Source organism: Mesoplodon densirostris, chromosome 4, assembly GCF_025265405.1.
Source record: "Mesoplodon densirostris isolate mMesDen1 chromosome 4, mMesDen1 primary haplotype, whole genome shotgun sequence".
Classification (NCBI taxonomy): Eukaryota; Metazoa; Chordata; class Mammalia; order Artiodactyla; family Ziphiidae; genus Mesoplodon; species Mesoplodon densirostris.
The window spans coordinates 109,980,314-110,004,250 of NC_082664.1; the positions used below are offsets into that span (position 1 = coordinate 109,980,314).

Here is a 23,937-nt window from a genome sequence, read left to right on the forward strand (position 1 = left end):
CTTTCTGATACTGCTTTCTGATATTTGAACCAAAAGGGTTCCCCCTTTTGTTCGTGTTCTCTTGACTCTCTCTCAGTAATATCCATGTTCCCCTTCATCTTCATGGACACTTCTTAGCTGCCTGGGCATTCAGATAGGAGTTGCCATGCTTCTTGGCATGCTGCTTTAACATCTTCTTCCTATGAGCCACACTCTCTCTTATCCATTTGCTGGAAAAATGGAAAAGAAGAGTAGAGCCACGCAAGAGATAAAATGTTGGTTGGAGCTAGATCCCTCTGCTCACTTATCCAGGCTGGGATGTGAGAAAAATCTGATTATGGGAAACAGTTGAGATTTCAGAGTTTGTTGTATTAGTCTCCTTTGGCGAATACAGCATCCGAGGCCAAACTGCTTAATTCCAGGGCCATTTTGCTTGCAGAGAAAATTTGCTACTTTAATCTAATTTCAGAGTACTTAGCCGCAAATATATACCTATTTAATTTATGGATTTGTGTTCTCGTGGGATGACTAAAGAGGTTCGTTCAGCTCTCACCTCTCCCTCCAGTTTCCACCTCTTACATTCCCTTCCAATAAATGTTTCACAAAGGTGTACTGTGAAAATTGGGTCCTACTGCAGGCCTAATAAATCAAACCTTCAGAGGGAGCACTTCGGAACATTTAGTGAGAGAGCCCCATGATGTCTTGCTTATCAGCAGCCAAGTTATGGAAATGAGAAATTTGGCAAACTAGGCTTTTTGAGATGGAACGAAAGCATGGTTTGGAGATGGCCTTTTTTTTTTTTTAACCTTCCATACTTAACAAGGCCTTTATTTTGTGTGAAACTTTTCTCCTCAACCTTGGATTTTTCTGCCTTGTTTGGTTTATTCAGTTCTTTTCACCAAAGAAAAATGTGTAGAAGTTAAATTCGTTTAGAATTTAACTTTCTGTCAGCAAGTGATCTGTACTATTTCACATCTTGCTTTTAAAATGGCAAATGCTGCTTCTTCTCAAGTCAGGTGTATGCAGTTGGCTGATGGCCCACGTTTACTGATTCACCCAGTTGTGTGGTTTTTCTGTTCTGTATTGTATCTGTAAGGTGAGGAGATTTATTCTTTATTCAAAGTGTGGCTGAAGAAGGACAGATCAGATAAAAGATGAGTGTCCAGTCTTCGTTTACATGCTCAATTATTATTTCTTTTTTTTCCCCTTTATTTCTATTCCATTGGTCCTCAATGAATTAGGGCCAGACTTATTTTTTAAATGTGACCTATCTGGCTGGAGTCTTGTTAGGTGTTTGTACACCATTGATTATATCATACTATTATACCACTACTATTAAAACATTCACCACCAATACAATGTACTGATTGCTAGACCATTAGAGACATCTATGAGAACTTCTGAAGTTTTGGCAAGTTGAATTGGCCTGAAAAGCAGAGGTAATATTGTGTGAGTTCTCATGCAATGATTAAGGAATGGAATATGAATGGCCACGCTGACAGGAAAGGCAAATTCACATCTGAAATCCTTATCTATTCCCAAGAAGAGGAAGAACCACTCGCTGCCAACTCAAGGACGCAAGGCTTTGCAGTAATGAATCTGTCAGTAACCCTAAGGAAATGGTGCCACATTGAGAAATAGGGTTGGCTCCTGTTGGTAGCAGATGGGTGCTCATTAGTGGCAAATCAGTTTTGGTGAGGGAAAGTCCACTTTGTTGAGCTCATGGATGTCCTGCATCTCTGCTGTTATGGTTATTTTGCATGTGGACTTGATGTCATGAGAATCTACATCCCTTACTCATGCAAAATTCTTATACTTTCCAGCCCTACTCAGGCTTGGTGTATAGAATCTCCATTCATGAAGGATATATCAGGCCATGTATCTTTAATAGTAACCCAAATCAGGCACTACATCTCTATAGGGACACTAGGGAGCCAAGAATCTATGAGACTGGAAAATGGTTGTGAACACAAGAACACATGTTTCTGTTTCAAAACTCAAGATTTCTGCTTGGGGACTCTCCCGTTACAGCTTGTCAGAGAAGCCATCCTTATTTGAACAGATACTTTAAGTACCATTGGCTCTGCTGGGTCACAAGACCCACATTGCACTTCAGGCTCTGTAATAAAGCACCTAAAGTGCTTACTTCTGCCACTCAGAAGAACTAACCCAATGCCCCACAGGCTATCAAGATGATTAGGGTCCCCGCAGGCTGGATATATTATGACAGAAAACTCATGAGTTTACCGAGTCCAGGGATAAGAATCAAAGAGAAATCCAATCATTCTTCTGGGTTCCTGGAAGACGAACATAGGTAAACAGACTGCTTAGTCCCCTGACTTCCATATCTCCCACTGACCCTAATATCATTTTGTATATCCAGGGAATTAAAAAAATTCTAACCAGAATGGAATTACTACTGAAATTCTGATTATTTTTCTTTCCTCTGGGCACAGTCACCCTGGTGAATAGCTCCTTTCCTCTGGGAAAGACTTGGAGGGAGAATTGCAATATAGACAAACCATGAGGCTGGGATCCTTTCAAAGGGACCTGTTCAACAAAGGGGCTCTGAGTCTATGTATTGTATTAAACCTATGGCCAAAATGAGTCCATAAGCCCCCATTATGTCAACAGGTGCTACAACACCCTGGCCCTAGTTCTTCCCCCATTTATATAATCTGGTATATATTACCAAGCAGAGCCTTCATAGGCTTTGCATCTGTGTCACTGCTACAGACCTTGGGATCAATTAGCCTTTGTCTCAGATGCTGTGGATCAGATTGCTCTGATTTATCTTCCATTCCTAAGGCTTACCGTGGCCATTGCATCTACTGCCTCTGTAAGTTAAGTCATGCCACTTAGCCATGATACTCTAAGAGTTAAGGTTCATGGCGGCATCTCCCACCATTGTTTGCAGTCTCCACTGAGCTTCCATGGATGCTAGAAGTCTCTCGCTGAGGCCCTTCTAGTCTCTCGGTGAGGGCAATATCCTTGAGAGTCCCTGCTTGTGGTTAGATGGTGAATGGATTAGTTACACATGGTGGACCCACTCCTTTTCCACCTCTTAAAGACTTGGGCCTTTTCTTTCTGGTTTATCAAGGAAGTGCCAGCATCCCAATGTCTTTGGCTATGAATACAGGTTTCAAGTCATTTTACTCAAATGGTTTCATTGTTAAGCTTTAAAACAAATTGCTGATACCGTTTAATTCCTTCATTTATAAATTGCAGTCAGCCCAGTCTTATAGCTGGTCCTTTCTGTTTCTAATATCCTTAAAGTAACTCCCAACAAGCTTCACAGACTCCTGTGAATACAAATATTCAAGAAGTTTCAGTCTCTCAAGTGTGTCTGCAAACTCACTGGGGAATAGAACCTGAAGTTCGCCTTCTGGACTGTGCTTAGAAGTGACTTGGTGTTTGGCCCGAAACAATAAGAGCATCACTAGAGAGGCTACTGGCCCAGGGTGAGTCTTTGAGCAGTTTTTAGAACAGAGAAGCTAGTTTGGTGTGATGTTGGAGGTTCAAACATGCCACTCCAATCCTTAGGGTCCCAAAGCATGAGACTTTATGAAGATTCTCTTTTACTTACAATTCCTGCTCTGCAACCAGTACATTCAGGGTCTGAGCATAAACTCTGTTTTTAATTTACACGTAATCAAGTGAGAGAAAGTTCTATATGTTACTTTTCAGTAGAGAGTAACTGTGATTGATTTCTGTGGATCTCTACAGAACACTGCTAACCTCACTTTGACATTTTAGCACATTGTTTAGATGTCCTTTTAAAATTTTTAAAATTTTTTTACATTTTACTTTTTATTTTTTACATACACATGTGTATATTTTTTTCAAATTCTTTTCCCATTTAGGTTATTACAATATATTGAGCAGAGTTCCTCTTGCTATACAGCAGTTTCTTCTTGGTTACCTATTTTAAACATAGTAGTGTGTACCTGTCAATCCCAAACTCCCAGTCTATCCCTCCACCCCACCTTTTACCCCCAGTAACAATTAATTCATTCTCATAGTCCGTGATTCTGCTTCTGTTTTGTAAATAAGTTCATTTGTATTATTTTTTTAGATTCCACATATAAGCAATATCATATGATAGTGGTATTTGTCTGGTTTACTTCACTTAGTATGATAATCTCCAGATCTATCGATATTGCTGCAAAAGGCATTATTGCATTCTTTGTAATGGCTAATATTCCATTGTATATATGTACCACATCTTTATCCATTTATCTGTTGATGGACATTAGAGTTGTTTCCATGTATTAGCTATTGTATAAACAGTGCTGAAATGAACATTGGGGTGCATGTATCCTTTTGAACCATTTTTCTCCAGATATATACCCAGGAGTGGGATTGCTGGATCATATGTTAGCTCTATTATTAGCTTCTTAAGGAAACTACTTAAAGTTCTCCATAGTAGCTGTACCAATTTACATTCCATGGCCTTCTGAAATATTCTTTTCCAAACAAAAGTGTATTTAATAAAAAGTAAATGTTGGCCATAGTAAAAATAATTCTCAGAAATTCACTCCATAAGGTTAAGGTTTTCAAGGCCCTGCAGAAAGTAGTGGCTACACACGAGTTCTGAAGTGCTTAAAGCCATATTTCCAGCATTGAAAATATTTTTCTTCATTTTTCCTAGGTATCTAACATTGGGCAAGCCTCAGCTTTCTTATCAGTAAAAGGCTGACAACAGTACCTCCTTCACAGAGAAGTACTGACGGATACAACGCATGCAAAGTTCTTAGCACATAGTCTTCCATAAAGGACAGCTGTTATTGTAATTTATCTGCGACAGGGCCTGCAACTTTGGTGACAGACTAGGGAAAACTTGACAATTCTGGTAAGAGGAAGGGATTAATGAACTTGAAATGTTTACCAACATTCAAGCATAGATTGAAGTAATCCAAGAAGTAATTGTTGAAAGTATCAAAACAGATACTTCTGAGCAGTCCAATTGACATCTGAAAACCAAATGCAAAGTTCAGAAGCCTACATTAAGTTGTGGAGCAGAAGTAGAAGCTGGCAGAGGTGGAAGAATATGTCTCATAGCCCACCCTACCCATCATTCTTCCAGTACCTATCCAGGAGGAAATAGTCTGTCTTGCTGAAGTCATAATAGACGAGCTAGGGAACTTGATGTTTGTTTTCATTAAATTGTGCTCCGTTGAAATTAACCAAAGCAGAATGTAAAATTTTTCTTTCCTTGGCGGTGGCAGTTGCCACTGGTTTGCAGTCCTGGTGGCAAAGGCAGGTTTTTACTTTAGTGTGGGGCTGCAGCCCTTTCTCAGGAGCGGCTATTCAGACTTTGCAGGTAGTCATTTCTCACTTCCCCACGCATGGATGGTGTTGGAGCTATAAACCAGAACCCTGCCCACATCCTTTAACCTATGCCTGAACTGTAGGTGAAGCCCTGGAGGCTGGCACCTCCTTCCTTGGCTTGGCTGGAGCCGGGTTTCATGCTTTCCATGGGTGGGGGAGGGGTGGCTTGTTCGGAGTGTGGTGTCTCTTTCTGGGCTCTAGCAAGAGTGGAGGAGAAGGGCACATTCCTTGGACATAAGCCACTTGTAACATTCCCTCTCTTAACATTTGCAGAATCTTCTGGGTAGGGCTAGCACAAGGGTGAGCTTCTGAGAGGAGTAGTTGGTGTTATAACCCCCTTGGTGTGCAAGGACCCACATGTGGACCTGAAAGGGTCTTAGCAGTCCCCTTTCCAGGCCTCCTGTTTGGCAACCTACAACCAGAAAGACATTTACTCTTGGTGCAAATATTTCTGCCAACATGTGCATTTATTTGTATTAGAAGTACAAATGTAGGAATCCAAATACAAATACAGAGGGCGGCCCAGCCCGCCCAGAGCAGGGTACAGCGGGGATCAGACAGGTGAAGGGAGGCGCAGCGCCGCCCGTGTCGCCAAGGCACATTAGGCACGGTGTGCCTGCTTTTCACTAGGACACCATGGGCTGCCCAACTAGTAGGGAGTCACGTTCTTGATAGAGAGGAGGAGGACAGCGTAACCTGGGACCAAGAGTCAGAACCTCCAGTCCCTCACAAGACGACAGTAGAGAAAGGACTGTTTGAAACCACTTGATGAGGGCGGGGACCCTGGCCTGGCCCTCAACCCACTTGCCTAGAAAGGGACCAGCACACACATTTGTCCAGGGCGGCTCCTCTCCCTGTATCAGGCTCCTCTACACTGAGCACTCAATGCAGATTCCTAGAGGCTCTCAGATTCTGAAATCCATCTCCCTTCCTCCCACTTGGAGGAGATGAATTCATAAGCAGAAAGGATTCCATCCAGGTTGCGAGCAGACATGTGCATCTTTTCTCCCTTTCTACCTGAGGCATTTCCTAGGGCCCCTGACCGTTTTCCTTTACACATAAGATTCAAAAAGAGAAGACTGCACACTATGGCTCTTACACATGGCACAGTTCACACTAGACCTGGTACATTCTCACATTATATGTGAAAGCTGTGTCCTAAACAAGCGCTACAGTGGCTATATGCAACCTACATCTTGAAGAACTACTTTTGACTTAGTTAAAATAGACCACAATGCACAAATGACCAAAGAATCACTCAGGTGCACCCATAGTGAAAAAGTGATGATCCGATGCTCTTAGTAAGATGCAGGTTTGTTTGGACTCCAAAACAACTTCTGATCAGGTATTAAACTTGATTTTCTTTTTAAAGAAAGAATGTGGTCCCACTCTTCCAGGAAATATATTGTCAGTTCCTCTCTCTCTTTTTTCCTTAACATGGTTAAGAAGCTAATATGCTATTATTAGGAAACTGTGCTCCTCTTTGTTTCAACTATGTTTGGGGTAATACAATTGGAGTAATACACACGCTAATAAGTTTTTCCAGTTTTACCACTGTAATGGGGACACAAATTCACACATCACTGCATGTAAACACAAGATGGCCTCTTACTCTTCACAAGACAACCAGGCCCAATCCCTGAAAATTGTTGCTCTCTTAGAATCTTCCAGAGAGAATGCATTTGTGAAGAGTGAATATTTCGTTTAATCCAGGAGCAGCTTGTAAAGAAAAACATATGTAGTTGCACATACATATGTGTGTAAACATTGTTCACTAGCACAAAATTAGTCATTTTGAAGGTCAAGAATGATTGAAAGTATCATTTTAAATGTTTTAATACTCTAAACAGCTACTGTATAATAAACACTGTAAATTTCATCAATATATTTTACCTGTCTATTTCTATCCAAAAGTAAAAATTCCAAGATATATCAGAAAGGTTAGACCTAAACTGGGTAATAAGAAGCATATTGATATTCCTCTTGGGCTAACAAAATCTGAGGTGTACACAGAGCATTCTTCTTAAGGAAAAGAGCTTTTAGCCAATTTAAATTTAACTTCATGAGAAGGAATTAAAAAGCCAAATGCAGTAAAAGCAGCAACAAAAAACAAAACAAAAAAAACAAGAAAAGCCCAAAAGCAACCAAAGAACAATTAGATGGAATATCTTTCTAAGGAATAATTTTAAATTCTGATTGAGGCAGTGTAGACCGATAGGACTTCGGGACAAAGAGAAGCTCTGGAAATGTTTTAGGCGAGCCAAATTTTCAACTATGATCTGCATATTTTATATTTAAAGTGAAATCAAACTTTTCCATTTTTAAGTTCTAATTTTGTTATAGTTTGGAAAAGACATTAAACATTTCTGTTGAATGAATAGCTAAGGACTAGCGTAGAACATGAAAAAGGACATAGTTGACGGTTTTGGTGGTGGTGGTGGTGATGATGATGGTGATGATGATGATGATGATAATGCTGATGTAGCATATTTTATTTCTTCTAAAATCCTATCATATTCAGCTGCCAACTTTAAAATGTAGTCAGCAAATTATGAATTTTCTATCAATATTTATCTTTTAAATACATTGAAAGTCACTTCAAACAAGCTTTTTCTCTTTTCTTTTTCATTTTTTAACTTCCCTGTAAGCTTCACAAGCCATCCTGCTCTAACCAGGACACGGACTCAATAAATGGCACAGGTTAGCTGATTGGTGGACGGGTTCACTGGAACTGATAGGTGATAGAGTGGTCTGATCTCATCGAAGTGACTGAAGTGCAGTTCTGTGTGCAGCTGACAAAGCTGACAGGCCAAAACTTTCCTCTTGTAAATACGAAGAGCACGTGAAAATACCTGTTGTAATAAATACTAACTAAATCAAAGCACTCATCATTTGTTGCTGAAAATCAGTCTGACAGTAAGTTCCTCTACTTTTTAATGGAAAATGGGAACTTTAGTATGTATTTTGTGAAAAACTGGTTAGAGGGAAAAATAGAATCTCAAATAACTAGAAGAGAAGAAAATGTAGCAGCCGCTTTCTGAGTTTGGAGGATTTCATTATTGGCACTCAGTCTTCACTGTTCTCTCCAACCTATACAGTTTAAGTTATTCAGCAGTTGTATTGATAGAAGACCATCCTTCCCTGCAAAAACCACTATCACCCTCACATTGTAGAGCAACCCATTGGGCTGGGAAAACTTTGTGTTGTTTTTACAAATGCAAAAAAACCAAAGTGGAGGAGGTAGGTGACTATCTGGCTAATACAATCAAAATGATTTACACTTCCCTCCTATTACCTGAATCATACATTCATATAGTGTTGCGCTATGTGTGTGAGTGTGCATGCTTCTGTCTTTTGTCTTCCTAATTATTTTCTAGTTCATGTTCCTATATAATACAATTTTAAAAACCAACTTGGTTAACTCAAAACGTTGCAGACTTGTTAGTGTATGTTCAGCTACTTTCTTAGCACTGATATAAAAATTTGGTGTTTATGTGAGCAGAGTAATAAGATGTTTTATTCACATTAAAAACCAAAGCATCATTTAACCAGAGGACATTTTGAAAAAAAGTAGGAAACATTCACCATTTTAACCTGAATAGAACTAGGCCAGGCTTATATCCTGGAATTGCTAACTTGTAATCATAAGAAATTGTAAAAGGAGGAGTGGAAATGCCTTAATGTCTAGTCTTCAAAGATTATCAGATATTTTAAATTTAAAAGCCATGGTTTCATATTTCCAGAGCTATGACTAACTGAGGTGTTTTCTTATTTTCCCAATATATATGTGTTTTCTCCCCATAATAGTAGAAACCTTTTTTTTATAGTAAAACGTAAATCACCAAGGAACATGAAAAGGGGTCTGTCATTTAGCCCGAACTTTTATTTTTTGGCTCTTCGGATGTGATTATTCAATGCAGTGGTACTGCTGAACTGTGTGAACCTGAAGGTCTCCTACAGGCAAATTTGAGGGAAAAAAAAGGTATAGATTACACTCTTCCTCAGTTTAGGGCAATTAGAAGGGTGCTTCAACAGAAAATTGTGAATTTTACATTTACAGTGTGTTCACAATCTGGTACTTTCCCTCTTATTTACATGCACTTTTCTGAACATTTTTAATGTGATCAGGTTCTCAAGTCTAATAGTAAACATTTCAATGGACATTTACATCCAATTATGCTTATCCTGAGTCATTCACTTTTTTCTTTTTACAGAAAGAAATTGAAGATGAAATTTCATACGTATATATGTATATAAACGCTAGCACACTGATGTGTTTGTTTAGATCAGTAGAATGACTGAGGTTGGAAGGAGGGAATGTTGGATTCAGAAAACAGAGATGATGCAATACATATAATTTCATAAGAGTTGCCAATTATGCTCAAATATTGAATGGCCTTGAAACGAGAGGCATCAGTAAACATTTTTAAAGGTATAATTGGACTAAATATGTTATAAAAATGCTTTTAGGTTATTTTATTCCCCAAAATTTCACTGGCAAATTCAGTTTCCTCCAGAACTTCTTTTAAGAAATAACAGATTGAAAGTCTTCATATTGTTAGAGGTTATAAAGTAGGGAACTGTGTTTGAAGAACAACTTGGGCTGCCCTCCGTGAGTGGAATGTGGTCAGGACACCTCCAGAGCCCCTCCCTGTGGGTGAGTGTGAGGTTGATGTATTCGAGACAGGGTGAGACTGCTAGTAGGTGAAATTCTCCAAATGAGGAGAAATTTCATTTAGGCCAATAAGTTCAAACTGTTTCTCTACATATACTCGTTGTTATTTTATGTTTTAAATTGGATTCTCCAAATAAAAGCCAATTGGCTTGTGCCTATGTAGCAACTAAAAAATCAAATGGCAGGAAGTTGACGGGAACTCAGTATCTCACATTATATAGACATCCTTGAAAACTGTGTAATAAAAATCAGTATATCTGCATTCACTTGATACTAAACTATGTTCATACAAATAGACTAATATCAACTTTTTCTGATCTCTTCCACTCTCATCCTTTCTGTGTCTCGTCTGCATTCAGTAAAGTGTATGAAATTAGCACTTTTTTATATTTTTTCTTCATAATGTTTTATCTTTTTTCTGAGTTATAATATGTCCAAATACATAATTAAAATAAAATGTAATTTCCAATAAAATAAATACAAGTTTCTGGGTGAGAAAGATGAAAAACACAATTAGTACGAAAATTTTAATAATGCCAACAGATGTTTATCTGTTAACCTACCAGTAGGACCTTTTCTTTTCCTATCAATGGTGGAAAGCTTCTGAAGAGTCATGTAAAGTACATCCTAGAATCCAGTTATAATAAAGAACTAACATCAAGAAGCAAGTTGGCTTTGTTTTATAAAAATATCAAAAGAGTAATAATTTAAAGCTTTTTTTCTTTGGAAACTTGCTATATATCCATATTTCAAAGTATAAAATAATTTTTTCTTCAAAATGTATCACTGATCATAGCCATTACCCATTTTTTTGCATCTAAAGTTGATTTGACTGGAAAGTTAATATTCATTAAGAAAGTTTTGTAAAAATTCTATCTACATTTCTTTCACACTCTGGAAAACAATTTCAAAACAATAGCTTGTGAATGCTGTATACTCATCTTTGCAAGATAATCAGTGAACTCATAAATAGCATATATTCTGGGGTTCACCTTGGTCTAGTAAAACACAGCTCAAGGTAAAATGTTGAGCTACTGGTGTTCAAACATAATAAACATGTTTGACTTTAGCTACATGAGAATTTTGAAAATTCAATTTTTTTCTCAACTGAAAACTTGTGGATGATGCATATACACCCTTCCCAAGCTTAGGGTGAAGTTATTAGATAAAAGAATGTCAACCAGTGAAGATGGTGCCAGAGCAAAGAGGCCACAGAGAAAGGAAACTGGGAAACTCACTGCAGTTCGCACTTGAACTCAAACTGCCTGGGCGCTGAGATCAGTAGAGTGTATCATGGTCACCTGTGACTTCGCATAAATGGACACCGGTGCTGCCAAGTGTTGCAAAGAAAAGACACAGAAAGGGTTGGGGCCTAAGAGAGCTTCTCAGATATTTGCTTGTAGGTTTCACAGATTTCTTCACAAGGAAAATTCGCAGCTGCTTCCAATATCCAAAAAATATATCACCACGTTACAGATTCAGTAAGGATTTGCAAGAATATCACTTTAAAACTCAATTAACCCGTTTGTGTGCTCGCATATGTGTGTGAGTCTGAAATAAATAATAGAAATATTTGCCACATACTCCTACGCTGCTCAAAGGTATTACATAATTTCAGATAAACTGAGTAGTATCTTTCATTGCTACTCCAATTGATCACTATTGGTCTGGGTAGGGCCAAAGTTTACAAGGAAACCTAACACTCTTCACTTATCACCAGGAGGAATATTTAGAGATACAGGTATCCCACCCAATAGACCAAGTTGAAGAGCAGGAACGATGTAGGGAAAAAGACCCGAGAATATGAGTCTAGTTCCAAGATGTCTATGTGAATACGCCCTTTTCTCCAAGATCCTGATTTGCATTCTTCATAGCAGCAGAAGAAGCTCTGACAGTCTTTCCCATCCAGACACTCATAGACGCAGGTATCTTCCAATTCCTGCCAGTACATGGAATTGTTTAGGGTAACCATTGTCGGTGGTGGTGGACTCATATCAAGGAGAGAATAGTTCTGCTGGCAACAAGAACAACACAAATATCAACATGAGATGAATCAAGAACAGCCTGAGGTGTATCAAGCAATAAGTACAGTTTATGTCTGTTCAATAAATAAAGAGGACAGTGCCATGCCCACCCCCATTCCTGCTCTGAAAAGTTCAGTCTTTGCAAATCCAATGCAAGAAAAACTACAGTGCAGTTTGCAAATCTTGTATTTTTTGGGTTACTGATAAGGGAGAATAAGCATATTTTCAAATGTGTATTTGCCATTTCAAGTACCCGTTATGCCTACTTCTCTTCTGATTTGGAGTATATACACACACACGTATATATAATTCCAATAATGTTTAAAAAATGCATATAATAAAATGTGGAGAAGTAAATTTCTTTTTTTTCTATTATTAAACATTTTTTTTAAAAGTGTATAAGGATGATGAGAGAATCTTCTTGTTCCATGAAATTAAGGTGAAAAATGAGTTTTCAATGTGTGGATACCAGATATTTCTTGTCATCTCTAGATAGCCAAAATTTGTGTGCAATTGGAATGTTATGTTTTCTACTTCACAAGTTCTCCTGATTTTGGAAGTCAGTATGGAGCAGATAAGGAGACAGGAGAATTTACAGTCACGCATAAATGAGAATAGTTTGATTAAATATATTTGTAGCTGTGTGGTGTCAAACCACACAGAAGCAGGTAGAGATGTAGAGCATTCGGTATTACTACTGGTAGCCTTTGGGGACATCCTTTTAATTGGGAAGTGATTGTGTGTGAGGACCGACTTGAATCAAGATGTCCTCGTCCTACTGTGCACAAGCCAATAGGCAGTCAGGAGCATCATGGTGCAGCTGTCTACTTTCATCTACAATTCTAGGCAAAGGGCAGAAATGAAAATCTTGCTCTACCTTAGGTTCTAATGTGGACACATATTTTCCCTCTCCCAGAGAGGGTGTAAATATCACCTGAAGGTTTGTTGAAAAAAACAGATTCCTGAGTCTGAAGTATTGGTATCTTTCCAACAAGCTCCAGTTGGAAACTATCTGCCTTTATTAAAAATGGCACATGAGTTTTGACAGTGTTCAGCAAGATTTTTATCATTTTATTTCTTCAACCCTTTGTACCTTTGTAGGGTCACACAGAGAAGTTCAGCCATTTCAGGCAGGCAGGCCCAACAGAAGGAGCTGACTCAAAATGGACATCAGAAGCTGTGCAGGGAAAGCGACATCTCACTAGAGAGTCAGAGGGTGCTCAGGAGGTCCCCGGCTAAAAGCAATAAGATCTCTGGGACAACAGAAAACTACACTTTTTAAAAGGCATTCCATAAATTTGTCAAAAAATTTCAAACTATGCCGTAAATAGAGATTTTTTTTGGAGGAGGTTTAATTATTTTTTTACATCAGTATGTTTTACTTTATATTTGGCAACTGTCCAAATGTCCTTTAGAGCAAAAAGGGAAAAAGATTATGGTCTATCGTCCAATGCAAAATTAAGTCTTGTGCATAGTTTTTATGTCAATTTACTCTTTTTTAAAAACCTTTTTATTGTAGTATAATTGTTTTATAATGTGTTTTGTTCCACTGTATAAGAAAGTGAATCAGCTGTAGGTATACAGATATCCCCATATCCCCTCCCTCTTGCGTCTGCCTATCACCCTCCCTATCCCACCCCTCTAGGTGGTCGGTCACACAACACTGAGCTGATGTCCCTGTGCTATGTGGGTGTTTCCACTAGCTATTTTACAATTGGTAGTGTATATATGTCAATGTTACTCTCTAGCTTAGTCCCAGATTACCCTTGTTCCTCCTCGTGTACTCAAGTCCATTCTCTAGGTCTGCATCTGTATTCCTGTCCTGCCACTAGGTTCATCAGAACAATTGCTTTTTGATTCCAATTATGTGTTAGCATACGGTATGTCTTTCTCTCTTCCTGACTTACTTCACTCTGTATGACAGACTCTGGGTCCAGCCACCTCACTACAAATGACTATTAAGTTTCACTTTATGACTAATCCATTGTACATATTGCCACATCTTCTTTATCTATTCATTTGTCGATGGACAGTTAGGTTGCTTCCATGACCTGGCTATTATAAATAGTGCTGCAATGAATATTGAGGTACATGTCTCTATTTTGAATTATGGTTTTCTCAGGGTATATGCCCAGTAGTGGGAGTGCTGCATCATATGATAGTACAGTTTTGGTTTTAAAGGACCCTCCATACTGTTCTTCTTAGTGGCCGTATCAATTTACTTTCCCACCAACAGTGCAAAAGGGCTCCCTTTTCTCCACACTTTCCCAGCATTTATTTGTATATTTTTTTTGAAATGTCCATTCTGACCGGTGTGAGGTGAAAACTCGTTGTTCTGATTTGCATTTCTCTAATGATTAGTGATGTTTTTCATCCTTTCATGAGTTTGTTGGCAATATGTATATCTTATTTGGAGAAATGTCTATTTAGGTCTTCTGCCCAATTTAGATTGTTTGTTTTTTGAAATTGAGCTGCATGAGCTCCATTTTCTAGATTAATCCTTTATCAGTTGCTTCATTTGAAGGTTTTCTTTTTTCATATATATAGTTTGCTGGGCAAAAGCTTTTGTTTTGTTTTGTTTTTGTTTTTGTTTTTGTTTGCGGTACATGGGCCTCTCACTGCTGTGGCCTCTCCCGTTGCGGAGCACAGGCTCCGGACGCGCAGGCTCAGCGGCCATGGCTCACGGGCCCAGCCTCTCCGTGGCATGTGGGATCTTCCCGTACTGGGGCACGAACCCGTGTCCCCTGCATCAGCAGGTGGACTCTCAACCACTGCGCCACCAGGGAAGCCCTGGGCAAAAGCTTTTAAATTTCATTAGGTCCCATTTGTTTACTTTTGTTTTTATTTCCATTTCTCTAGGATGTTGGTCAAAAAGGATATTTCTGTGATTTTTGTCTTACAGTTTTCAAAGCTTTTGACATAATTCAAGACCCATTTATGAAAAAACTCTCCAGAAAGTGGACGTAGAGGGAACCTACCTCAACTTAGTGAAGTCCATATATGACAAACCCACATCATCCTCAATAGTGAAAAACTGAAAGCATTTCGTCTAAGACAGGGAACAAATTTGCTTACTCTCACTGTTATTATTCAACAGCATTCTGGAAGTTTTAGCCATGGCAATTGGAGCATAAGAAATAAAAGGAATCGAAATCAAAAAGAAGCGGTAAAAATTTTACTGTTTGCAGAAGACATGCTACAACACCTATAGTACCCTAAAGATGCTACCAGAAAACTGCTAGAGTTAATTATTGAATTCGGTAAAATAGCAGAATATAAAATTAATGCACAGAAATTGCTTGCAATCCTATGCACTAATGACGAAAAATCTGAAAGAGAAATTGAGGAAACATTCCCATTTACCACTGTAACAAAAAGAATAAATTTTCTAGGAATAAACTTTCCTAAGTAGACAAAAGATCTGTATGCAGAAATCTATGACACTGATGAAAGAAATTAAAGATGATACAAACAGATGGATAGATATATAGCCTGTTCTTGTGTTAGAAAAATCATCACTGTGAAAGTATACTACCAAAGCAATCTACAGGTTCATTGCAGTACCTATGAAATTACCCACCGCATTTTTCACAGAACTAGTATTAAAAAATTCACAATTTGTATCACAACACAAAAGACTACGAATAGCCAAAGCAATCCTGAGAAAGAAATACGGAGCTGGAGCAATCAGCGTCCCTGACTTCAGACATAGTACAAAGCTACAGTAATTAAGACCGTATGTTACTGGCACCAAAACAAAACTAGATCAATGGAACAGGATAGAAAGCTCAAAGATGAACTCCGCCTACGCGGTCACCTTATCTTTGATAAAAGAGGCAGGACGACACAATGGAGAAAACCAGCCTCTTCAATAAGTGGTGCTGAGAAAACAAGACAGCTACAAGTAAAAGAATGAAATTAGAACGCTTCTTAAAACCATACACAAAAATAAACTCAAAATCGATTATAGACCTAAATAGAAGGTTTGACACTATAAAATTCTTAGAGAAAAATAAAATACATATTTTAATTAACGAGTCTCCAAGGTCATCTTTAGCCCAGCCAAGTTCCTCCCCGACTCACTCCTGTTTCGCCTGTTTGTATAATGCAACAATGTGACTTTCTCAGAACTGCTGTGTTTCCTGGCAGCAGGTAGTACTGCACACTCAAAGTGGACTAGCCTTGCATATTATGGGTTTGTAAACCGAGGCACAGAGTTGTTTGGACAACTTGCCCCAAAGCAATGTATGGTCATCAGTGGAGCCAGCTGACCCTCATCGCCGAGAGGCTGCTCATCTCTGCTTTTCCTTTTTCGGAGATAGTGGCCCCTGAACTAAACTAACATGTGGATATTTCAGAAGAGAGTTGAAGACATTATCATCCAAATCCCCCTTCCCCTTTCCTCTGAACTTCTGTTGAAGTTCTCTCTGATTGTGTCTTTGCACATGGCCTGGAGCTTTTTCTCTCTAATTGTTTTTCTATGTACTTTCTTCAGGGTCATTACACTTTCCTGCTTAAGAAAAATAAATTCTTCTAGCTTCGTAGTTATTCCTTCTTTTGACAGTATCATTTTTACACCAATGATGTCAATATTTCTTTCTCCTCTCCCAGAACTCTGGCTGTGTGAAGGCTGAGAATGGAGAAAGATATAATGTGCTCTCCGGCCTCAGGCTATTCGTTCTGAATTGTCTCTGTTATTCAGCATCATCCACTCCCACCCGTTCGCTTTACCTTTCAGTGCGTTGTTATTTGGCAGCATTTGATGGCCAAAACTATCTGTTCACTGTGTAAAAATGGCCTTACCTTCTGTCAGAACTACAATGATAAACACTTGAAGAGGATATTGATGAAAATTGGCCAAAATGCACTGAACATAGGGTGCTGATCAGCAGTTAGAAACCCACTTGTGGTGTAAGCTTGGGCATAAATTATTGTCAATTTCTGAGTTCACATGTATAAAGGAATACTAATAGTTATATGTAAAAATTGTTATATGATAAAAGCGGTAGCTCAAAAAAAGTGGTAGCTCACCTCAATGATTTAAAGACATATTTTTCAATTTTCAATAAATTTTTACATTAAGCCACACATTCAATATTCAAACACATTAATAATTAAACATAACAATTTTTTAAAATTGTGAAGCCTTATTCAATATTTAACAGGCCTTATGTTTTCAACATCTCGGCGTCCTTTCAGTAGAATAGGTGTTGTGAGGATAAATGAGTTGATACATGCACTGGTGGAATGCATTTTGGCAAAACCTGTGCAATCTTTGGCCTAGCCATTCTGCTTCTAGGAATTTATACTAAGTAAATAGTTACAAGTATGTACAGAACTGTAATGATAAAAATGTGTTTAAAAGTGAAAAGGTGTGGATTAGCCCTGTGTCCAGCCAGGATTGTGCATCAATCATGAACATATGATACAATTATTAAAATGATCCTATAAATTAATATTCTGACCCAGAAATGTATTCATAATTATTTTTGAGTTACAGAAATATATATGGTATACACTTTTACCCAGGGGGGTAGAAAGAGTGAGTTTTTTCCCTTTATTTTCCAAATTTTCTGAATTGGACTAATTTTTAAAAATTAAATACATTTTTTGAAGGGAGTACATGCATTATGCATTGGCCTCCAATAGGTGCATATGTAAACTATATCTTTCAATTGTAGTTTATTCAGAGTTCTCAGAAATATTTGTACTTGCAATGCTATACGTACAGAGGGGGCTTGTAGGCTTAAGCGTTCATGAATCCATCTTGAGGAGTCTGGATGTAGTAACTACAAGGAAATCAGAAAAAGTATTTAGAAAACTACTATGGAAATTTGCATCACAAATCACTGGTAAAGAGTGATTTTTAAGGTATGATTACATCAGTCCACGCCACTGGTAGGTGAAGCTGAAAAGTGCTTGAATGTCACATTCATATCTTCAGAATACCTGTGCTGTTTTTTAAAAGACTTCTTAAGCTATTTTTTATATCATATTGTATAAGATCCTATGAATAAGAATCATTTACCTCAAACTATACTCCCACTACCCTCTCAGAAAATCTTTGCTATTGGAACTCACCGATGTCTTTTTCTTAGTGGTAGCTGGTTTTCTACAACTTGAATAGTAGTTGAGGGTAGCATACTCCATCAAAGCAGCAAAGACAAATAAGAAGCAAACGGTCACAAAGAGGTCCATGGCTGTCACATAGGAAACACGAGGCAAGGACTTCCTCGCTATGGTGCTGAGTGTGGTCATGGTCAGCACTGTGGTTATGCCTGCACAGGGGACACATACAAAGTTGTGAAAGGGGCCACACAGAATCCCTCCATTCCAACACAGTGTTTTATTTTTATGTGACTACTTCTTGACATTGCATAAATAGAATACATTTAATTGTAATTTAATTTTGTAAGCAACATTTCCATAAATGTTTTATTATAGTCTTCACATTAACATTAAAATACCTGAATTAAGTTGATATCTTTCAGTTTATTCAGTTATTTTCTTACTGTTTGACATTTTGCCTCTTAAATATATTTTTAATGAATATACTAACTTTCCGTTAGTCCCTCATCTCACAGTTTTCTTCTGTGCCGATAAACCATTTCTTGTCTTCTTCTCTATGCAATTTGTAAACTCTTTTTCTTAAAGACTCAGCTGGAATACCACTTTTTCTGAGGCAAACGGCTTTGTAGTACCTCAGGCAGATCTGATAATATGTACAGCTTCACTATTCCCGTACCTTCTATGTACCTTACTCTTCTGCTTTTCACAGAGAATTGCGTTTGTCTTTGCAGTCTGTCTCCCTGAACAGACTTGTGATCATTAGGAGAAAAACTGTATCTTGCTCATCTTATTTGCCTATTACCTAACATTGAGCTTAGCATTCTAGGCATTTCAATAAGTGCTTTGCATAAGTGTATTGATTCTTTGATTAATTAGTTAACTAATCACACTAGATTCAATCTATTTCATATATGTCGGCCAACACTAAAGATTTAATCAAAGTCTGTAGAAAAAAATTAGGAAAGAGTCATACATGTGATGGATAGTTTAGAAAGAAAAACAAGAAAAGTGAATGGAGTCTACTAAAATGAAGAGTGAAATAACTGGATGAGTACCATATGAAAAATTTAAGGCTATCTCTCCCCTAGATGAGCCCACAGGAAATTAGTACATGCTAGAGCTGTCAGACAGGCAGGCTAGTGACATAGACAACACAATCACAAGAATATGCATTTTAACAACACACCTCTGGTTCAAACGGAGTACTATAAAATACCTGCCAAGCAGCACTAATCAGGGACTAGGTATATGGGACAGATGTACACACATTAGGTACCACCTTTGCAGTTTGCATCCAATATACATTTTAGTGCCTCCCTGGCCTGGTAATCAGCAGGGTCCAATTGTAGAATGAGTCAAACAGCACAGCATAAACAGTTTTACCAGGGGTACAGGATAATGAACTAGAAGTCAGGGCCTTCAATCTTGCTCTGTGCCTTCTCAACATTTGGTCGTATGAAGTTACCTTGATTGAATCAGTTTCTTTAATCTGTTCAGTGAAAATAGAATGCCAGGCTCTCCTTGTTGTAGGTGAGCAAGTTGTGATACTTTTTGTAAAAATTCATTGTAACTTTGAAAAGTCTACACTGTTGGCAGGTATTTTTATGAAAGAAGATTTTGTAATAAATATATGTCCAATTTAACTTTTTTAAAAAAGTGGTGACCATGTCATGGCTACAGAATTTGTAGGTAGGTAATTTTCACTAAATTTGGGTATTTCAACCTAATTTCTTCAAAATGTTTTTAATCTCATTTTTTCATTTTGGAACATCAGTTGCAGTTGTGTTTTACAACTTCATATTGTCCCAAAGATCACTGAGGCTCTGTTCATTCTTTTAAATCTTTTTAATCCCTCTCTTCTTATTAAATTTTATATGATGGTCTTCAATTATACGTGACCTTTTTTCCCCTGCCATTTTCAATCTGCCCTTAAGCTCATCTAGTGATTTTTTTTCAATTTGACAATTATATATTTTATTCTAGAATTTCTTTTTTAATATACTACATTGGCTATTATCCATCTGGTCATCTGGTAATTCATTATTTGCTTTTAAATCCTTGAATATTGTAATCATAGCTGCTTTAAAGCCCATATCTGCTTATTCAACATCGGAGTTGCATTTTGATGTTGACTTTTTTCTTTGATCGAGTCACATTTACTTAATTCTTAGAAAGTCTAGTAATTTTTTTACTGTATACACAATATTGTAGATGGTACATAATAAAGAGCATTGACAGTTATCGCTTAAAAGAATGTTGAATGCTTTCTTATAATTGATTTACTGGTGGTTCTCTTTGATCTTGTCATAGAATGATTTAAGCTTTATCTAAAGTAGGCACAGCCATTCTGGTGTCTTAACCAAATATCGTGGTGTTAATGACATTTCTCCACTCTTCTGGTCTGTAACTCTATTAACTTCAAACACTGTATTTCTGATATCTTTGTCCTCTTAATGCCACAATGGCGACTCTTTGATAGGACTTTCACAGTCTCAAGTTGTGAGCTAATCATTAAAGTCATGCTCACTATGACACCCGCATTTGTAATTGTAAGGTCATAACCTCAAGAACAGTTACTAAATTTGTGTTATGCTTTTGCCAGCTGATTTATCAATTCTATCATGTATTTTCAGTTCAGCATGAAAAACTAGTATTGGAAGAGGATACCAAAGGCTAATTTTGCTCAAAAAGTACTTTTTTGTTAAACAAAGATTTTTAAAAAAACAACAGAAAATGTTCAATGTAATATAGGAGACTTTGTAAAGATTTTTAAATGTAAGCAGCTCATTTTCTCTGAAAGAAATTTTGGGGGAACTTCTATATTTTACATTGCCTGTATTAATAAATCAAAATATAGAAAGTTAGGCAAATTTCCTATCATAAAGAAAAACATATAAAACATGTTGCACATTTCTAAAACCACTGAAATTTTATGTTATATTAAGAGGACTTCGGATGCCAGAGAAAATTCATGAAAAGAATTTTTAGATTATGATAGTAGATAAGAAATATAGATAGAAAGATTATATAATCTTTTTATATCTAAAAAGTTTATATCTAGAAAGAATTATCATTTTCTTGTTTGTTGGTAAAGTAGTTCTAGACAAGCAGAACTTCTGTTCAAAGACTTGTTTTACTGATTTGTGTCATCAGTCCTCAAAGGTGTGTGGTAAATTCTTTTTCCATACACTGACATAATGAAACTTTTGAGTGTGGCAGGTTCCAGAATATGACTACATTTTTATGATGACATCATCTTTAGAGCACAGTGTCAGATGGTGCAGTTGATTTACTCTGAATCCCTAACCTCAACTTTTAATGGGCATACATGGAACTCTACTGTCAGGAAGAACAGTCTAACTTGTCTACCTAAAAACAAGCATGAATCAAGTAGCTTGCAAATTTGAACTAGGTTTTTTATTGAAAGTATTTTCATGACTACGTCTATGTTAAAATTACACAAAATGGTAGCAAAGGTTTTTTGAAACTCACCTAATGCTGTTCTTGCTGGTGTAGCATCTTTTTTGATCCAAAATGATACCCAGGATAAAACCACAGTCAGTATACAAGGAATGTATGTTTGAATAGTGAAGTATCCCATTCTTCTACTCAATTCAAAATATATAGTCATGACAACATAATCACCTGTAATAAAATATTGTCAAAATTAACACAACATTCGTGTGTTAAAATAATTCGAAGAAATTATTTATTATAACTTATTTTGTTAAATGAATAATGGATAAATATATTCAAGTACAATATTCATCAAACTGGGGAAAGAGTGAAAATTCTGGTGCTCTTAAAAATTTATATCATATCCATGGTCATGTGAGGCGTTTTACTGTAAAAGGTGCAAAAAGATACATATTAATTAGAGGTGATAGATATGCACATTTATTCCACAGCAGATCATTATCCAATGTTCAGTTCTTTGTTAAATGCTTAAAATCAAGGATAACAAATCAAATCTCAACCTTCAAGTAAATCCATTTTCATTTTGCTTTTATACGGTAATAGAGCTATACATAAACGTTCAAATCTAAACTCCTGGAACAAATTTATATTTATAGTATGAATTGAGGTTTATGGATCTTTATGTTTATTTTATTTTTATTTTATTTTTTTGCGGTACGCGGGCCTCTCACTGTTTTGGCCTCTCCCATTGCAGAGCACAGGCTCTCAGTGGCCATGGCTCACGGTACTAGCCACTCCGTGGCCTGTGGGATCCTCCCAGACTGGGGCACGAACCAGTGTCCCCTGCATCAGCAGGCAGACTCTCAACCACTGCTCCACCAGGGAAGCCCTATGTGTAATATTTTTATATTTATTTTATGCTTCCATGACTAGGTACTTGAGCTGTGCCAAACCCAGAAAAACAGAAGAAATCCTTTTATGACATTCCACTCTATTCTTACTATTAATTCCCCAGGACACAGTCACTAGTCCCTTCCACCAGGAAGCCTACACAACCAACTGAACCAACCTTAGCTACTGGGGACTGACACCAAAAACAACAGGAATTACCAACCTGTGGCCTCCAAAAAGGAGACCCCATACACAGTAAGTTAAGCAGAATGAGAAGAGAGAGAAACACACAGCAGGTGAAGGAAAAAGGCAAAAAGTCACAAGACGTAACAAATGAGGAGGAAATAGGCAGTCTACCTGAAAAAGAATTCAGAATAATGATAGTAAAGATGATCCAAAATCTTGTAAATAGAATGGAGAAAATACAAGAAACATTTAACAAGGAAATAGAACCATAAAGCAAACAAACAGTGATGAACAACACAATAAATGAAATTAAAAATTCTCTAGAAGGGATCAATAGCAAAATAACTGAGGCAGAAACACGGATCAGTAACCTGGAAGATAAAAGAGTGGAAATAACTACCACAGAGCAAAATAAAGAAAAACGACTGAAAAGAATAGAGGACAGTCTCAGAGACTTCTGGGACAAAATTAAATGCTCCAACATTCGAATTATAGGTGTCACAGAAGAAGAGGAAAAGAAAGTGACTGAGAAAATATTTGAAGAGATTATAGTTGAAAACCTCCCTAATATGGAAAAGGAAATAGTTAAGTCCAGGAGCACAGAGAGTCCCATACAGAATAAATCCAGGGAGAAACATGCCAAGACACATATTAATCAAACTATCAAAAATTAAATAAAAGAAAAAAACCTTATATGCAGCAAGGGAGAAACAACAAATAACTTACAAGGGTATCCCCATAAGATTAACATTAAGATTAACAACTGATCTTTCAGCAGAAACTCTGCAAGCTAGAAGAGACTGGCTGGACATATTTAAAATTATGACAAGGAAAAACTACAAATAAAATTACCCAGCAAGGATCTCATTCAGATTTGCCAGAGAAAAGCCTTTACAGACAAGCAAAAGCTAAGAGAATTCAGCACCACCAAAACAGCTTTACAACAAATGCTAAGAAAGGTCCCTAGGTTGGAAACACAAGTGAAGGAAAAGAAATACTATAAGAAACCCAAACAATTAAGAAAATGGTAAGAGGAACATACATATTGATAATTACCATAAATGTAAATGGATTAAATGCTCCAACCAAAAGACACAGTCTGGCTGAATGGATACAAAAACAAGACCTATATATATGCTGTCAACACAGGACTCACTTCAGACCTAGGGATACTAAAGAATGAAAGAGAGGGGATGGAAAAAGATATTCCATGCAAATGAAAATCAAAAAGAAGCTGGAGAAGAAATTCTCATATCAGAAAAAAATAGACTTTAAAACAAAGACTATTACAAATGAAAATAAATAAGGAAACACAAGCTTTAAATATATATTAAACAAGATGGACTTAATTGATAATTATAGGAC

General features: G+C 37.2%; 1 protein-coding gene across 1 annotated transcript in view; it reads right to left on the reverse strand.

Moving 5' to 3' along the window:
- Positions 1–11,714: 11,714 nt before the first annotated feature.
- Positions 11,715–23,937, reverse strand: part of GABRG3 (gamma-aminobutyric acid type A receptor subunit gamma3) — a 449,483-nt gene continuing 437,260 nt past the window's right edge. Inside the window, exons 7-10 of the mRNA XM_060095102.1 lie at positions 21,571–21,723; positions 18,091–18,287; positions 17,739–17,798; positions 11,715–11,996 (exon numbers count right to left, since the gene is read on the reverse strand). Coding sequence (XP_059951085.1) covers positions 11,715–11,996; positions 17,739–17,798; positions 18,091–18,287; positions 21,571–21,723 — 692 coding nt within the window. The remainder of the gene's footprint in view (positions 11,997–17,738; positions 17,799–18,090; positions 18,288–21,570; positions 21,724–23,937) is intronic.